The sequence below is a fragment of the Carcharhinus amblyrhynchos genome, chromosome 7 (genome assembly GCF_965287045.1).
Source record: "Carcharhinus amblyrhynchos chromosome 7, sCarAmb.v2.hapA, whole genome shotgun sequence".
Taxonomy (NCBI): Eukaryota; Metazoa; Chordata; class Chondrichthyes; order Carcharhiniformes; family Carcharhinidae; genus Carcharhinus; species Carcharhinus amblyrhynchos.
In genome coordinates, this window is record NC_137330.1 from 95,386,175 (window position 1) to 95,404,694 (window position 18,520).

Sequence of the window (18,520 nt, forward strand, 5' to 3'; positions counted from 1 at the left end):
ACACCACATATTTACCCTGCTGGACCCCTGACACTAAGGGTCAATTTAGCATTGAACTCGGATCCCTGGCACTGTGAAACAGCAGTGATGATCGACTGCAGCCCAAATCGTGTTTGAAATGTTGGGTTTAGTGAGTAATGAAGTTCATTTGTTAGTCACAAGTAAGCTTACATTCAAACTGCAATTAACTTACTGTGAAAATCCCTTAGTCACCACACTCTCTCGCGCCTGTTTGGATACACAGGAGAATTTAGCATGGCCAATGCACCCAACCAACACATCTTTGGACTGTGGGAAGAAACTGGAGCACCCGGAGGAAACCCACGCAGGCACAGAGAATGTCTGTGTGGCGTTTGCACAATGACCCAAGCTGGGAATCGAACCCGGCTCCCTGCTGCTGTAAGGCAGCAGTGCTAACCACTGTGCCACAATTATTTAAAAGGAATATTCTAACAATAGATGGCATACATGTCAAACTCTTTCTCATGAAAATTTGCAGGTACTCGAACAATTGGTTCTTTCAAGATTGAGAGAAATCTTTGCTAGGCAAGGATATCAAGGGGATTATTGACCAAAGGCTGGAAATGGAAGTACGATGCAGCTGAAGGTTATCTAATTACGATGAAGCAGGCCCAAAGAGCTGAAAGCCTGCTCTTCTAAGTATTCAGCAAGCCCATCAACAAGAGTTGTCATTGAGTGTACTGAACTTACTTTTAATAGCATTTTACAAATTAGTAAATTGCTAATGAATTGCCCACTTAGTCTAGTGATAATACCATGAGGCCATCACCTCCCGTGAGCATGACTAGCATGTGCTCTGGGGAGGCGTTGATGTTGTCATTGGCCTAGTAATCCAGAGACCCAGGGTAATGCTCTGGGGACCTTGATTCAAATCCCATCCTGGCAGATGGTGAAATTTGAATTCAATAAAAATCTGGAGTTAAAAGTGACAATGAAATCAGTGTCGATTGTCAGGAAAACCCATCCGATTCAATAATGATCGTTAGGGAAGGAAATCTGGTCTGGCCTACATATGACTCCAGAGCCACAGCAATGTGGTTGACTCCTCAGGATGGGCAATATGTGTTGACCCAACCAGCGACACCCACATCCCATGAATGAATACAAGAAACCTCTGATGTAGGGGTGTCAGCTCTCTGCCCCCTTTTTACTAAATCTTTCCATTCATCCTAACATATATATTTTCAAGTGTTTTGGGATATTTTTCCAAAGTAAAGTTGTTGTGTGCATGCAAATTATTGTTGTGCATTGCTTCACTCCCAGTTAGCTGTAAAATGCCAAAGAAAAATTAATTGGTTCCAATGGGCCTGGCCCACAGCAACAAACCACTCAAAGTTCATTGCTAATTGGCAGCAAGTTCCAAGTTTCACTCAGAAACCATAAGAATGATTATTATGAAGTAAAACACCAGAATAGTAAAGTCAATGTTGTTGATTTTGATGTCAGCTTTAAGTACAAGAGTAAAAACTACTACCTTTTGTCATATTAAAAGCAGAAAATGTTCCCTCATGTTACTTCCCCAGCCTGTACCAAGTAACCATTTGAACAATGCAGCTTTTCATTTTTATTGAGCAATTGAACTGGATCTTATGTTCTTGACATGTATAGAAAGGTCAGAGATGGGGGTTCGGTGCTGGGGATGGAGTGGTGGGGTCCTGTAGCTTGTCAAAAGCCAGAATTAAGTGCAACATGTCTGCCAGTGGCTTTTAATCTACCTACGCAGTACAATATTATTCCCAGTTTTTCCAGCCAGTTAGTATGAATGGAGATGAAGATACTGATTTGAACTGCAATATTTAAAATACCATTTCAAACATGCAATTTAATGAGCTTAGGAGAAAAACAAAGATGTTTGATGGCTGTGCCTCGGTTTAGTAATGCTGGGGCAGAGAAGAGTCTACAGGAAATACTGTTTGCACTGATGGAAGAAGAAGTATTCCAGTGAATAAAAGAGTGCAATGGAAGGTTCCCATGCAGTCAGCAGCAGAATTGTGGAGTCGCGCTTATGGATTTAATGTTGAAAGCGTTTTGATCATCTCAGCAGGGCAGGAAGAAAGAACGACAGTGGCACATTCACCTAGGTCTTAATGTGCCTGTCATCCTAATCTGCTCACTCTATCTTCTCAAGCCTGCCCTAAAATGTTCCTGTAAATGTTGACCTAGCCAGAAAAGCCTACATCCCTTGAATGAATAAAAAGATCTTACCCCTCTCAACAACTTAGCTTACAGATATGCCAAGTCCTGTCTCTCTCCTTTCTCTCTCTCTCTCTTTCTCTCTCTCTCTCAACTTCCTCATGTCCCCATCTGTTCATCCATTACTGACACTCACCCTCCTCTTTATGAAATGTCACTTAAGCTTCAGTCATAGTCACCCTCAACAAATGATCCCTATTCAAATGTTCAGTACATGCCATTGCTTTCACTTGTGTCCCTCTTCTTCCCCTCCGTCAGGAGAGAACACAGAATATGACAGACAAAGAAGCAAAAGTGACACACTAGTCACCTTTCTGCTGACAGCCGCAGAGGAGGTGATGCTGGGCATTAGTGGAATGGAGAATCAGCATATTTGGCTTTTTCTTTATTCATTCCTGGGACTTGGGCTTCACTGGGTAAGCCAGCGTTTACTGCCTATCCTTAGTTACCCTTGAACTGCTGGCTACATGGTGCATGTTTGCAGAGAGATTGGAAGGTTTTTATCTTAAGCATGAGTCGTATAATGTCACAGGTCTTTGCAATTGTGTCAATATCTATGGAAAGTGTGGCCACCCTCGTAGATTATCAAACTCAGCAACCAAATGTGTGCATGCAGGCAGACTATAAATTGCCACCTTAAATAGAGCAGAGATACTCTGATTTTAATTCATCACCCCACTGATCTGCAGCAAAACTCCTCCAACTCATTGCTACCAGGGAGGTATGGTAAGTCATGAGAAGTGTGCTGCTGAAAATGATCATGGATCACCCATTGGCCCCATCTCAGGAGTAACCATCAGTGACCAAAATCAGTCCTTCACAGGTGTAGATGGAATAATCTTTGGCAGAACCCTCACCGGGTCCAAAACCCAGAGGATGTTGGCCAAGAGCATCTGCGCAGTCAGAGCAGTGAACAGCCTGTCTCTACCTCTGCTGAAGCTCACGCAGAAATGCTAGTAAGTGAAAGATTAAAGATTTCTTGTTGCACAATGGTATACACACGAACCTGCTGCAAAATATTATATTGATAATTTTCATTTTTGAGTCTCATCAAATTTATTTCTCCCACCACTCTTGTTTTACCTATTATCGGTTGTTTCCTGGCAAATGTGTTTTTTTTTCTTGTGATGAATGGCAAGATTCAGATTAATGGCAAACCAGGATGCTTTGTTGTTCGTGGGACTGCTTTGTATTAGGGAAATAAATTGAGAGATGGGAAGTGCCTTTTGCATGAGGCTGTCAGAACACTGGAAGCTAAGTTAACCCCACAGCAAGCGCTCTGTAGTGCTGTTGCTGTGCCTCCTCCATCATCCACCATTATGCCATGTTCCTCCTGCATGTTCAAACCTTATTGTTGGGCATTGTTCTGCAGCACACAATGACCATTCTGAAGACTGGATACCGAAGGGCACCTCCAGATCTGTCCAGGCACCTGAAATGCATATTAAACATGCTGATAGCTTGTTCAATCACACATCTGGGTTGCCATATTTTTTTCATTGTATCTCTCATGGGCCTCAGTGGTTGGGTTCCTCATCTATGTTATTAGCAATGATGGACATCGCTTATCTCTGACCAGCCAGCCTGCTTTGAAGTGTGTAGAAATCAGACCAGCATTTTATCTCCTACTCTAGATCTTGCGTGCATCTACTTAAAGATACACTTGAGGGGGGCAGTTTAGAACATAGAACACTACAGCACAAACAGGCCCTTCGGCCCACAAGTTGCGCCGATCACATCAATACCTATCTATAACCCCCAATCCCATTAAATCCCATATACTCATCCAGAAGTCTTTTAAAAGACCCCAGCGAGTTTGCCTCTACCACCACTGACGGCAGCTGATTCCACTCACTCACCACCCTCTGAGTGAAAAACTTACCTCTAATATCTCCTCTGTACTTGCTTCCCAGCACCTTAAACCCGTGTCCTCTCGTAGCGACCATTTCAGCCCTGGGAAATAGCCTCCGAGAATCCACCCTATCTATTCCCCTCAACATTTTATAAACCTCTATCAGGTCGCATCTCAACCTACGCCTCTCCAGGGAGAAGAGTCCCAGCTCCTTCAACCTATCTTCATAAGGCATGCCTCCCAATCCAGGCAACATCCTTGTAAATCTCCTCCGCACCCTTTCAATAGCTTCTACGTCCTTCCTATAGTGAGGCGACCAGAACTGCGCACAGTACTCCAAGTGGGGCCTGACAAGGGACTTATAAAGTTGCAGCATTACCTCCCGACTCCTAAACTCAATCCCTCGATTAATGAAGGCCAGTACACCATACGCCTTCTTGACCACATCCTGCACCTGCAAGGCCGATTTAAGAGTCCTGTGGACCCGGACCCCAAGATCCTTCTGCTCTTCAACACTTTAGATCAGAGTTGAATTGGAACTTCTTCACTCAAAGGGTGGTGAATCTCTGGAATTCTCTGCCCGTTAAGTGGTGGAGGCTACCTTGCTAAATATATTTAAGTCACGGGTAGATAGGTTTTTGATTAGACAAGGGAATTAAGGGTTATGGGGAGAAAGCGGGAAAGTGGAACTGATCCACTTCAGATCAGCCATGATCTTATTGAATGGTGGGGCAGGCTCAAAGGGCTTGATGGCCTACTCCTGCTCCTATTTCTTATGTTCTTAAAGATGTGTGATTACATACCAACTGCACATTGAATGGAAGTCTTTGAGGTTGATATATATTCCTGGGTGATCTAGGGCTGCCTTAATTGCCGTACGTATGCAGTCAGTAACATCCTAGAGTTCTGAAGAGTTGGATGGAGCCACAAAGCTGACTGGCACCAAAGTTGACATCATTCTCCACCCTGGCAAAAAATAAAAAAACCATGACATGTTGTATGCATTTGTGTGCTGCCAAATACAAGATCTTGCAAATGTATCGGGTTGAGCCCTGGAAGGATCCATAAAGGTTGAGGACAGTGGTGACTTTGAGAACCACCTGATCCATTTGATAGCAGGATTTGTTTTACCTCACTCAGATGCAGAGCAACTTTATAAGAAAAATATTGTTTTGTCTTGTCTTTGAGACCGTTTGATCTAAATATTTGTTTAGTGTTCATTTTTGTCAGATTTGCTGGTCAATAGATTAATTTTTAGATGTTTATAGGCTAGATATAGTATTGGAGGTGAATGTGATTCAGGGAAGAAAGCAGGTTTAGGCTACTGAGTTGGACGATTAATCATGATTGTAATGAATGGCGGAGTAGCTCAAAGGGCCAAATGGCCTCCTCCTGCTCCTGTCTTCTATGTTTCTATGTGTCAGTTAACTGGATGAATATGTTCTAATGATGATGTTGTGGGCATTTGTGATTTTCTCCATCTTTGGGATAATATCATCATACATTTTTGTTATTAACATACAGATTTCAGCTAAGACCAAAAGCCCCAAGCTGAAAAACAAGAAACCTTTTGGTGGAAGCTGTGCATCTGTCCAGAGTTCAGGGTATGGCAAAATCAATCCATCAAAGAAAGAATCCCTTGGTGCTGGCGAAAGACAAACTCGTTTGAGTCGGCCAAAGCAAACTACGCCAATTAAAGATGTTAAAGCCAGCTCCCCATCTCAGCATACAAAAAGCAAATCGAAAGGTACCGTTTCTTTTTCCTGTTTGAGTGATAAGCATCACTAAGAAGCTCTGCATTTATTATCTGTCCCTAGTTGCTCTTGAGAAGAAGTCTGAAACGCTACACTCCGTTTTAAAAAAAAAGTTATTGGGGAAGTTTGACTCAGTATTGTTGAAGGATCATTAACCAAGTTTTATTTGAAAATATTTAACCAAGTCAAAGTCTAGGATTTTTAAATCAGGAATTGTCAGCATTACGCCCTTTCCTAAATAAACCAACCAAGCGGTCAGCTATTCTTGTGGAAGCCCAGGTAAGTGTCTACTGGCGAGAGCAAATGACTGACTTTAATATGATTATTTTGAACTCTATAACACACATTATTGTGCAACACTAACTTTGCCTTTGCTGCAATGTCTGTCGTGAGTAATCTTAGAATGTGCAGCGCAAGATATTTTTTAAACATAGCACTATTTGATTCAGTAAAAACAAAATCTTGCAGATTTTTCAAATCTGCAAAAAAAAGCTGGAAAATCTGTAAGAGCAAAAATCTGCAGATGCTGGAGGTCTGAAATAGACACAGAAGTCTTGGAAAAACTCAGAACTGGAAGCACCTGTGAAGACAGGAAGTGACTTCTTTGAAATCCTATTCCACAGAAGAGTCATATTGGACTCAAAACTGAGGATGAAATTTTCCTGTCCCTCCCGCCATAGGAGCTGTAACCATGTAAACGTCTGTTGATCATGGCGAGATGTTCCGGCCTTGGAGCGAGCGAGGCTGGAAAATCCCACTTTTTGACTGTTTCTCTTTCCTCAGATGCTGGCAGACCATTTGATTTAGTGTTATTCATTTTTTTTTTAAATCTAATTTCAGTAATCTCTTTGTGGTAATTTGCCTAACATTACAGACGTCTTTGCCAGACAAGTTCTTCTTTCCTCCTTCAGCAGCACTAACTTAAAGTTTGAGACATGCTCTGTTCTGAAGAAGTAAAAGCATAAACAGCTGGAAAAATCTAACAGGTCTGTGGAGATAGAAACAATTAGCTTTTCAAGTCCCATATGACTCTTCTGCAGAACTGAAAAGAGGTAGAGGTTATGCTTTTACAAATGAGGTGTAATGATTCAGGTGGATGAAAACAGGCAGGGATAGGTTAGAGAATGAAAGAGATTAAAGGTAAGATTTTCCGGCTGCGTTTGCCCAAAAACTGGAAAATCCCACTCCAGGTCAACAGACCTTTGCGTGGTGTGGCCCCTGCCCACTACAGTTCCCGTGGCGGACGAGATGAGAAAGTTCTCCCATAATGAGGTGGCACGGTGGCACAGTAGTTAACACTGCTGCCTCATAGCTTCAGGGACCCAGTTTTGATTTCTGGCTTGGATCACTGTGCAAACTCTACATGGACATTCTTCCCATGTCTGCGTGGGGTTCCTCCAGGTGCTGCTTTTCTTCCCACAGTCCAAAGATGCACAGGTTAGGTTGATTGGCCAGGTAAATTGACCCTAGTTTGGCAGGGGGAGGGGGGTGGGGATTAGCAGGGTACACGTGGGGTTACAGGAATAGGGTGGGATTGTTGTCGGTGCAGGCTCAATGGGCCAAATAGCTGTCTTCTGTACTGCTGGGATTCTATGAAATGTCAAAGATATTTTTTCACTGGAAAGATGGAAGCTGAGGCGAGACCTGATGGAGGTCTACAAAATTATGAGAAGCATTGACAGTGAATAGTCAGAGGTATTTTTCAAGGGTGGCAGCATCCATTACAAGTGGCACAGGTTCAAGGTGAGAGGGGGAAAGTTTTTCATGCGGAGAGTGGTGGGTGCCTGGAACGCGTTGCTGGAGGAGGTGGTGGAATCGGGCACGTTAGCAACATTTAAGAGGCATCTGGATGGGTACATGAATAGGGAGGGAATAGAGGGATACAGACCAAGTAGGGGCAGTTGTTTTTTTAAGTTTAATTAGGGCATCATGATCGACACAGGTTTGGAGGGCCGAGGGCTTGTTCCTATGCTATACTATTCTTTGTTCTTTGCTCTATGTCGTGGATGAAAAGGCAAAGACAATAGTAATGGTTGTAATGAACAGACGGAATAAGTGTTAATGGCAGAATAAAGGACAGTTCTATGCTTAAAATATATAATTTGATCATAGTGTGTCTTTTGAACTTTACCTTTCACTCTTGATCAAACAGGGCAATTACTAGCAACCCGGACAATCAGATCAACAAAGCAGAAGCCTACTGAAAATGGCCATGGAAGTCAGTTACTTACCTCAGTTCAGTCATTTACTTCACACCTTCAGCACCAAGTCAACAGTAAGCCAGACCACGCAATGTTACTTCGTGGCCACATGCAGGATGAGGTAAAATTTAAAGCAATTGTATATCTACTTGTACTTTGACAACAAACAGGCGGTGTCAAATAGTATTTATGGGTTAAAGAAAAGAGTTCTAATCGCTGTGAAAAGGGAAAATTATATAGAAGAAAGCAAGAAATGTAGGGGTAGGGAAACTGAATGCGTGGCCAAAAAGAAAATAAAGAAGGGACTTGTGTGATCAAGGAGGAAATTAATGAGATGAAATTTTTTCTTTAGAACATTTCACATGTTGATACCATATTGAGCAACTAATCAACTTTTTGTAATGGAATAGAGAGCAAAAGAAATGTAGGAATTGGAAACTATATATAAGAGTTTTCAGCCTAAATCCTACCAATGAAAAGAGGCTAGAGAAAGGCACAAGGTTAATGCAAAGGCAAATTACTGTGGGTGTTGAAAATCTGAAATAAAAACAGAAAATGTTGGAAATATTCAGCAGATCTAGGTGGATCTGTAGAGTGAGAAACAGATTCAGGTTTGTGACCTTTCACCAGATATAGTATATGCATGAGTTGAACATGATCTTAATACCTGTTTGATAAGTTAAAGGGGACCTGGAATGATGGGCATGTCTGAGCAGACATAGAACGCAGAATCAAGGATTAATTAACTGAAAGATGAATGTGGAAAGGCTTGTAAAATGTAAGAATGGGAAAGGAGGCAGAGATGTGTGTAGTTGGTGTTCTGGTGATAAAATGTAAACTTGTGACAGAGCAGTTGGGGACTAGGAAGCTGAGTTCAAATTTGTGCAGAACATTTTAAACGCAGCACCACTGGATTCAGGATCAGAAACATTTGGGTACTAGCAAAAGATGAAAAGGATGAGTAGGCTTCATCAACTTTAAGTGAAGATAATTTTGAATCATTTATAGTTAAATAACTGAAACAGACTAAGAAGCTTAGCAGCTTTGGATGTTGTCAAGAAATATCAATTTTCCAATATTACCTTGGGATACTGTGAAGCAGGCTTGTAGGGGTCTGTGCGTATGTTTGTGTGTTTGACCAAGTTGATTTGACTGAAGACAGACTGTAAAATTTAAATCATCAAAGAGTTTGGTGTAAAAGCAGGCAGGAGATGAGCAACGCTGAGATGGGATAAGTAAATAACGTGGGTGGAAATTTGCACGAGAAGATGAAGGAGGTTTGTCTATGTTTACTTAGTAAATTTCTAAAGGGATGAAAGGAAGGTTTAAAATTTGGCGAGGAGCATCAATCAATAAAACCATGTTATTCAGTTTATTTTTCCTGAAAATAGCAGCCATTAAAAGAACATGAAAGATTTTTAAGTTCTGGGAAAGGTAATTTCCAAAGGAAAGTTAGGATTAATGGGACAAAGATGAAGGAGAAAGAACATATTTAAGGAAATAATTGAAAACTGTTAAGAGAACCACGTGACATCCTGAAGAATGTGCTGTGTGACTACAGAGCTGTGTAGTAAGTGACCTCTAGCCACCCCCAGAAAAGTGCTTGTTTGTTCCAGGATGTAAGCTTTTGTTACAAGCCTTGGATTTCCATCATCAGATTGAGGGAGGGGATGGGGGGTGAGAGAGAGAGAGAAATGTCATGAGATACCTCCCCATGGCAACAATGGTGCCTTGCGTTAAATTACTGGGATTTTTATAGATTAAATATCTATAGGAACAGGTTGTCTGGAAAATGGTGTTTATTTGTGAGTCTAGCTAAGTAGAAAACCTTTGGGAATGCTGTAAGACTAAATTTAATCGTGCAACTATAATCTTGTATGTTTAAGTTTTTTTCTTTTCTCTTGTTAGTAAATGCTTTAGTTTAATATCTAAAATCTCAAAGTATTTTGGATTTCTTACTCTTGACTTCATAACAGGTAACTTTTTGTAATAAAATACAAATTGTAAACTGTTGAGATAGCTTGATCAAGCTTTCCTTTGGGATTTGGTTTGCCTGCCAATTACCAACTGCTATATCATAACAAGGCTGGTGGGAAATAGAATAGAATCCAAGTTGCTGAGGACTTAAATTTTGGAATCAGGGAAGTAAATTCAAATTTTCTCTCAACACAAAGCTCGGAAAAATGCTGAATGTTTGAAAAAAGAGAATGGAAATGATGATGAGGACAAATCAAGTTTACCCAGTTATAGCAGCCTCATCAACACCCAAACAGATCAGCCAGTTCAGTCCATACTGGTACCCAAACATGAATTTACATTATGTTATGTATTACCCAAGGAAAGATCTTCTCTGATGCCATTTTTTTTTGAGATTTTTCTGTGTATTTCCTAAAGTATGATTTTTATTTTGATAGTTAGTTACAGGAGCTGATGATGAAATGTCAAAAGCATATGGGCAGAATTCGCCGCAACCCAGCAATATAACAAGAGAGCTTTCTCTGCTACAAAAACTGGAAGAAGCGCATGAGAAATGGAACACAGAGCACAGCCTGGTCAAGGAGTTGAATGAAAAATTGGCATTGAAAGAAAAAGAACTTGTTGACAAAGATGAAGAGCTGAAGAAAATTCCTCAACTAAATGAGGAGATTTATATACTTCAAACAAAGGTAACTGTGCTATGTAGGGTGCTTAGAGGCTGCCATATGAGGAAAAGAAGCTGTGGGAAATGTACTTAAAAGCATGTCAGAATGTATAAAATTGTAGCTTTGCACATTGACAGGGATAATTATACTGTTATCCTTGCAGGTTTAGATTCTGAATTACTTTACGTGAAACACACATCAGTAAGAAAACAGAACAATTAATATGAGCTAAACTTTGATCATTGCTCATATGGAAAACATCAAAGTCTTCACACCAACAGATAGTATGGTACTAATATTTGCAAAATATCTTGACAATGCAAATGTGCACATAAGTGTCACAAAAAGCAGTAAAACCAGCTCTTTAAAATTGTATTCTGGGTCTACTCTTCTCCTTTGCAGCAGGCGACGGTGCAGAGGGACCTCGGGGTCCTTGTGCATGAGTCACAAAAACCCAGCCTGCAGGTGCAGCAGGTGGTCAGGAAGGCTAATGGGATGCTGGCCTTCATAGCGAGGGGGATTGAATATAAAAGTAGGGAGGTCTTGCTGCAGCTGTATAGGGCACTGGTGAGGCCGCAGCTGGAGTACTGTGTGCAGTTTTGGTCGCCGCACTTACGCAAGGATATTTTGGCCTTGGAGGGAGTGCAGAGGAGGTTTACTAGGCTGATACTGGAGTTGAGGGGTTGAGCTATGAGGAGAGGCTGAATAAACTAGGCTTGTACTCATTAGAGTTTAAAAGAATGAGGGGAGATCTCATTGAGACATATGAGATGATGAATGGGATGGATAGGATAGAGGTGGAGAGACTCTTCCTGCTCAGAAAGGACAGTAGGACTAGGGGGCACAGCCTCAAGATAAAGGGGGGGCGGTTTAGAACGGAGTTGAGGAGGAACTTCTTCACTCAAAGGGTGGTGAATCTCTGGAATTCTCTGCCCGTTGAAGTAGTGGACGCTGCCTCGCTAAATATTTTTAAGACGCGTGTTGATGGGCAAGCGAGGGAATTAAGGGTTATGGGGAGAGGGCGGGAAAGTGGAACTGAGCCACGTCAGATCAGCCATGATCTTATTGAATGGCGGGGCAGGCTCGAAGGGCTAGATGGCCTACTCCTGCTCCTATTTCTTACGTTTTTATGTTCTTATATGTTTGTGCTTCTCTGGGTTATGTTCCCTATAGCCTTTAATAGCTTATGCATCTTAAGAGCAGTCTCTTAGTTGTTTCCTTTCTCAGCTATGGAACTTGTGCTTCTCTAATCTGTTGTTATGGCTCATCTCTAAACGTAACCACACGTGAAGTCAGCTTTATTGTTGTTCTCAGCATACTGTCCAATACACCTATGCCTTTTGTGCTACACTTAACAAAAAAACAACACACACAAATTTTTTTTCTCAGTTTCTCTCTCCCAAATGAATCCTATTCCTTATATGTTTTTGATGCATTTTATTCAATATAATACTTAGTCATGAATTGGGGTAGACAGAAAAGTGGAGCTGAGACTGCAACCAGATCAGCCATGAATGATCTTATTGAATGGCAGCACAGATTCGAAGGGCTGAAATGCCTACTCTAGCTCCTAAGCCCTTGTTAAAATATTGCTGGAAAGGGGCAAACATCCTGCCAATTCGTGAGAGTCCCTTGGCTTGTGACTGACCAAAATGGAGAAAGTTCATCTGGGAAGGCACCAAACACATCAACAGAGTGGATTAGGAACACGCAGAGGTGGATTGGGAACACAGGCAAATTTTGAGGTGTCAGAACGAAGTGTATGAACCTCTCATCAATTCATCTACCTCACCTTCCAAGCACTATCTGCTGGCATGTGACAGGATTTGAAGATCATGCCAAGTCAGAATCCATCCTCATTTAGAGAAGGGATCACTGCACTGTGGTAACCATGGCCTTAACCTCGAGTTTCAGATCCTGCTCCTCAAATAGTTGGCTAAAGGCTGAACTGGCACCTTGAATGAGATGATGAATTTCATCATGCGTCCAGCTTTGTCAAAAGAAAATTCCTAAAATGTGAAAATGGTCTACATTTCCAGGATCTCACCATTGGTCTTAATCGATTGGGGAATGTGTTGTGCTGCGGGAGCTGGTTGGAAAAGGACCTTAGTTTTCTCGGTGTTTTGTGAAATCCCATTTGCTTTGGAGGAGTTGATAATGAACTGAATGGCACACACACAAACACCATCTGCATACTGGAGCTCAGTGACTGAAGTTGGAGTGATTTTGGTTTTGGATTGAATTTGGCCTAGATTGAACAGTTTCCCTCCGTTCTGTAAATTACTATAAGAAGTCTCACAACACCAGCTTAAAGTCCAACGGGTTTATTTGGTAGCAAAAGCCACTAGCTTTCGGAGCGCTGCCCCTTCGTCAGGTGAGTGGGAATGCTTTTCACAAACAGGGCATATAAAGACATAAACTCAATTTACAAAACAGTGGTTGGAATGCAAGTCTTAACAGGTAATCAGGTCTTAAAGGGACATACCATGTGAGTGGATAGAGCATTAAGCACAGGTTAAAGAGATGTGTATTGTCTCCAGACAAGACAGCTAGTGAGATTTTGCAAGCCCAGGCAAGTCGTGGGGATTACAGACAGTGTGACAGGAACGCAAGATCCTGGTTGAGGCCATCCTTGTGTGCGGAACTTGGCTATCAGTCTCTACTCAGCGACTGCATTGTCGTGTGTCATGAAGGTCACCTTGGAGAACGCTTACCCGAAGATCAGAGGCCAAATGCCCATGACCACTGAAGTGTTCCCCAACAGGAAGAGAACACCTTTGCCTGGTGATTGCCAAACGGTGTTCATTCATCCGTTGTTGTAGCGTCTGCATGGTCTCCCCAGTGTACCATGCCTCGGGACAGGGGGATAGATAGAGTGGACGTGCAGAGACTATTTCCTCAGATGGGTGTAGCTGTTACTAGGGGGCATAGCCATAAGGCTCATGGTGGGAGATAGAGGAGGGATGTCTGAGGTAGATTCTTTACTCAGAGACTGGTTGGGGTGTGGAATAGACTGCCTGCTGTGAAAGTGGAGTCGGACACTTTAGGAACTTTCAAGTGGTTATTGGATAGGCACATGGAGCACTCCAGAATTATAGGGAGGGTATAGCTTGATCTTGGGATTGGACATAGCTCGGCACAACATTGATGGCCGAAGGGCCTGTACTGTGCTGTAATGTTCTATGTTTCTATGTTTCCTGTAGCAGATCAGGTAAACAACGTTGGCCGAGTTGCAAGAGTATGTACTGTGTACCTGGTAGATGGTGTTCTCACGTGAGATGATGGCATCCGTGTCGATTGATCCAGCATGTCTTGCAGAGGTTGTTGTGGCAGGGTTGTCTGGTGTTGTGGTCACTGTTCTCCTGAAGGCTGGGTAGTTTGCTGCGGACAATGAAGGCAAGAAGCGGAGGTGTGTGGATGGCCTTGGTGAGATGGTCATCTTCATCAAAGACATGTTGAAGGCTCCAGAGAAGAAGTTGTAGCTTCTCCACTCCGGGGAAGTACTGGACAACGAAGGGTACTCTGTTCACTGTGTCCCGTGTTTGTCTTTTGAGGAGGTTGTTGCGGTTTTTCGCTGTGACGCGTCGGAACTGTCAATCGATGAGTCAAGCGCTATATCCTGCTCTTATGAGGGCATCTTTCAGCGTTGGAGGTGTCTGTTGCAATCCTCCTCATCTCAGCAGATCCTGTGTGTATGGAGGATTTGTCCTAGGGGATGACTTCTTTAACGTGTTTAGGATGGAAGCTGGAGAAGTGGAGATCATGAGGTTATCCATGAGTTTACGGTACAATGAAGCGTTGAGGTGACTGTCCTGAATGGAGATGCAAGTGTCCAAGAATGCAGCCAATTCCGGAGAGTAGTCCATGGTGAGTCTGGTGATGGGATGGAACTTGTTGATGTCATCATATATCTGTTTGTGATTGTTCACCATCAGCCCAAAGGAAGACCTCGCTCACTATAAATTACCTCCATGTCTACGAATAATTTACTGAAGGTGACATGCAGTAATGAGGAAGATGAAGTGTTAATGTGTTGACACTGCTTTGTTAAACGCTAGTCTTCACTGAGATAAGGTCTTCTTTATGTCGTCAGCCAATTAAGTACTTTTGAATTGGACTTGTTACAATGTATTACAATTGTTATAATGTGTTAATATATTTATTTTAACACAAAAAAACCGAAAGGGTGTGTCTTGCTTTTTCCAATTTGTTTGTGGTGGATGAAGCTCCCAAATGCAGACAAATGTTCTTCTGAGAACTTATGCATACATTGCACACCATTTCAGATTTGGTGGATTCTTGTGAGACTGCAGAGATGTCAGGAGAGCCCTATTTTATCATGACATGGCTTTAAAATAAATTGTTACTGATATTTAAAATTAAACTTGTATTCAAAATCAATGACAATTGCTTTTCTTCATAATTAAACGAATAAAGAAGATAAACATTTTTATAACACTTATTCATGGTTTAAATGCATCATGGGTAGCCATTGTTGCAGTTATGTTGGTTATGATAATCAGTTAACTAATTTTCAAAATCTACTAACAAATTGTAAACTGCTGAAATACTGTACTGGACAAAAGTGACCCTATCCATTATATTCACATATGAATATAGGCAAAGAGATTTACTGTTTTTTAAAAAAATTAAATTGCATTTTTAACTACAAACCATGTAGATGGAGGAAATGCACAAAGTGCAAAGTTTTATATCATAATCAACGTTACTTGAAATGTGATAACAGGCAAAATGTCTGTTTTTGGGGGGAAAATCAGGGTGTCAATGGACTTGTTAACTTCATGTCATAGAATCATACTAACACAGAATGAGACCATTCAGGCTATCATGCCAATTCTCATTCTCTGCAAGAGCTATCCAGTTAATCCCACCCCTCTGTTGCTTTTCCCGTAACCATGCAATGCTTCCCTTTTCAACCAAATATCAAATTCCCTTTTGAAAGTTGCTTCCACCACCATTTCAAGCAGTGTATTTCAGAACGTGATAGGTTTTTAAACCAAAACCTAAGGATTTGTTTCACAATTATTTTAAGTTTGGGTCTAATTCTCTTGTCATTGGAAAGTTTCTCTTTATTTGCTCTTTAATAAAACTTAATAGAACTTTGAACTTCCCATTCAATTTCCCCTTAGTCTTTTTTGTTCCAAGAAAATCAACTCCAGCTGCTTGAGTTTGCCCATGTAATAGAAGTCTTACACGCCTTACTATGCTTATCCCAATCCAATACCAGCATCTCCACGTCATGTAATAGAAGCCCTTCGTCCCCAGTATCGCTTTGGTAAATCCTACTTAAAGGTATTAACATCTTTCCGAAAGGTGTGATGCCCTGAATTAAACATGACACTACAGCTCAACCTGAACTAATAAATTATAATGTTTTAGAAGAATTTGTATTCAATACCTTTGTTTATAAAGCCAAACCCCTCACACTCTTTAACAACTTTATCAACTTGACCTGTAACAACGGTTTTATTGTAGGAAAATGAAGATACAGTCCATAATCTCTCAAACTATAACATGATAATTAACTTGATATGTTTTTAATGGTATTGGTAATAGAAGGAATATTGCTCAGGACACTTGGAGAAGCTCTTGTTCCTGTTCAAATGGTGTCATTGCCTCTTTATTTTTCAATGGGCCAAACTTGGCTTAATGCTACAATTTCTTGTGACATTTGCATATTTTGTCAGCAGATGCTTCTCACTGGAACTTCATCTGATGTATGAGGACTTGCATACTTCAGTTTCCAGATTTGTAGTGCCGGGAGAGATTTGCTTTTTTTCATTCTTTTTAATGGTGCAACTTTTTTCTGAAAGCTGTGCAGCCTGGAGACCAGCAGGAAGAAATTGATATTTGAAGGAAAATTGGATCCCTTGACTGAAGAAAAGCTGAAGTTAATTGAAAAGGAGGTTCAAGAACAAGAAACTTTGATTCGAGGCTACCATCAGGTATTAGAACAAAGATGTTGTTTCTCTCTCCTATCTGAATGTTGTACTGTCTTTTATTTGGTTATTAAGTAGAAAAATTAAAGTTTATTTATTCATCACAAGTAATGCTTACGTTAACACTGCAATGAAATTTCCCCAGTCGCCACACTCTGGTGCCTGTTTGGGTCAGTGTACCTAACCAGCACACCTTTCAGAATGTAGGAGGAAACCGGAGCATCTGGAGGAAACCCACGCAGACATGGGGAGAATGTGCAAACTCCACACAGACAGTGACCTAAGCCTGGAATTGAACCCGGATCCCTGGTGCTGTGAAGCAGCAGTGCTAACCACTCTTCTACCGTGCTGCCGGAATAAGTAAATGCGTCACAACTACACTCGAGCACAAATGGGATTCGAATCCATGATTTTTGGTTTACGAGACCAATGCCTTGCCACTTGGCCACCTGTATCTGCCTTGTGCATGGAGTGACCCATCTATAGTTTTGCCTTCATGATTTATCCCTTGTTTTTATTTTCATTGTTAATTCTCAATTATCATTATTTAAAAATCATATTACACAAGACTTTAATCCACAGTTTGTTTTTTTTCCAGTTATATTTTATCAAAAGGTCTGTTCCAGTTACTGCTGAGTTATGTTTTAAATCTGCAAGATTACTCAATCACTCACCCCATTCTGTTCCTATGTATATAACTGCTGGGATTCTCACGAAAAGAAGTTCCTAACGTGTGGGAAAAGGGGAGTAAATCCTGCTTTTTTTAGTGTAATTACCAGAGCGATTCTTCTGAGCGCTGCAGAGTGCCCTAGTGTGATTCCTTCTGAAAAGTAGGGGGCAGGGTCTATTCCTGCCTGAGAGATAAGCAGCAAAGCGCTGAATGGGCCACAATGCATACGCAGTGCCCCCCCACATCCCCCACCCCATTGCTGACCAGCTTGATTGCTGGCCAGCCCCTATGCCACACCTCCCCCTCCCTGGATGGCCAGCCCTGATCACCCTCATTCCCTCCTTCTCCCAGTGATCCATGTTGCAGAATGGCAGCAGGTTGCCTCCCCTTCTTCCCTCCAACAGATCCTCCCCCTCTCACCCATAGGTCCCATTGTCTTGGCACTGCCTGATGGGCAGTGCCAAGGTGTCACTTGAGTGGTGCCAGGCTGGCACTTCCAGGTTGGCTATGCCCAAGAGGCACCCTGCCCTTGCTGCCGACCTCCTGGGGGTGTTCTCAATGGCTTCTCTTCCCTCCAGCGGGATCAGGCCACCTGCTCCCCTTTAGTGAGAAGAAATTGTATACCTTGCTGGAGGGAACCACTCCTAGTGGTCCAGGGGCTGGTGGGGCACTACCAGGCCTGGAGAGTTCCATCCCGGGCCCACCAATCATATGGAAATTTCAATTTCAATGACATTTCCATACGATAATCTGCTGTCTGCTGATTTCCAGCGTGGAGCTGATTATGTCACAAAACTTAAGACTGGAAGACTCAGAGGCTGTGACCCCCAGAGGGAATCCCGCAAAACGGCTGCCGTTGATGCCTCCCAGCCCACTGCATTATTCGAGGCTGGGAGAACCACCCCCCAAATATTTCACATATCAGATAAAGAAATTAATTGTAATGTTATCTATTCATATTTTCGGAATGCTGCAATGCAACTTGCTACAACTCATTAATGTTACTGCTCTCAGGTGTACAGCTTAGCCTTTTCTCTGTCAATTATGAAACTACTAAGATGTGTACTTTTTCCACCTTAAGGCTGCTAGTATCCTCTCGAGAAGGTTGAGGTGATTGGCTTCACACCAAACGTAGAGATAGTGAATGACCATTGAGACTTTTGTAAATATCTGATGTTGTTATTCTTTCTATATCGAATTGATTTTGTTTAGAAAAATAATTCTAGT

The 18,520-nt window shown here is 41.8% G+C and overlaps 1 protein-coding gene across 1 annotated transcript in view; it reads left to right on the forward strand.

Annotated features, from left to right (window-relative positions):
• cep162 (centrosomal protein 162) overlaps positions 1-18,520 on the forward strand; it is a 114,019-nt gene that overhangs the window by 39,241 nt on the left and 56,258 nt on the right. Inside the window, exons 14-17 of the mRNA XM_080192814.1 lie at positions 5,591-5,813; positions 7,973-8,142; positions 10,436-10,687; positions 16,498-16,629. Coding sequence (XP_080048940.1) covers positions 5,591-5,813; positions 7,973-8,142; positions 10,436-10,687; positions 16,498-16,629 — 777 coding nt within the window. The remainder of the gene's footprint in view (positions 1-5,590; positions 5,814-7,972; positions 8,143-10,435; positions 10,688-16,497; positions 16,630-18,520) is intronic.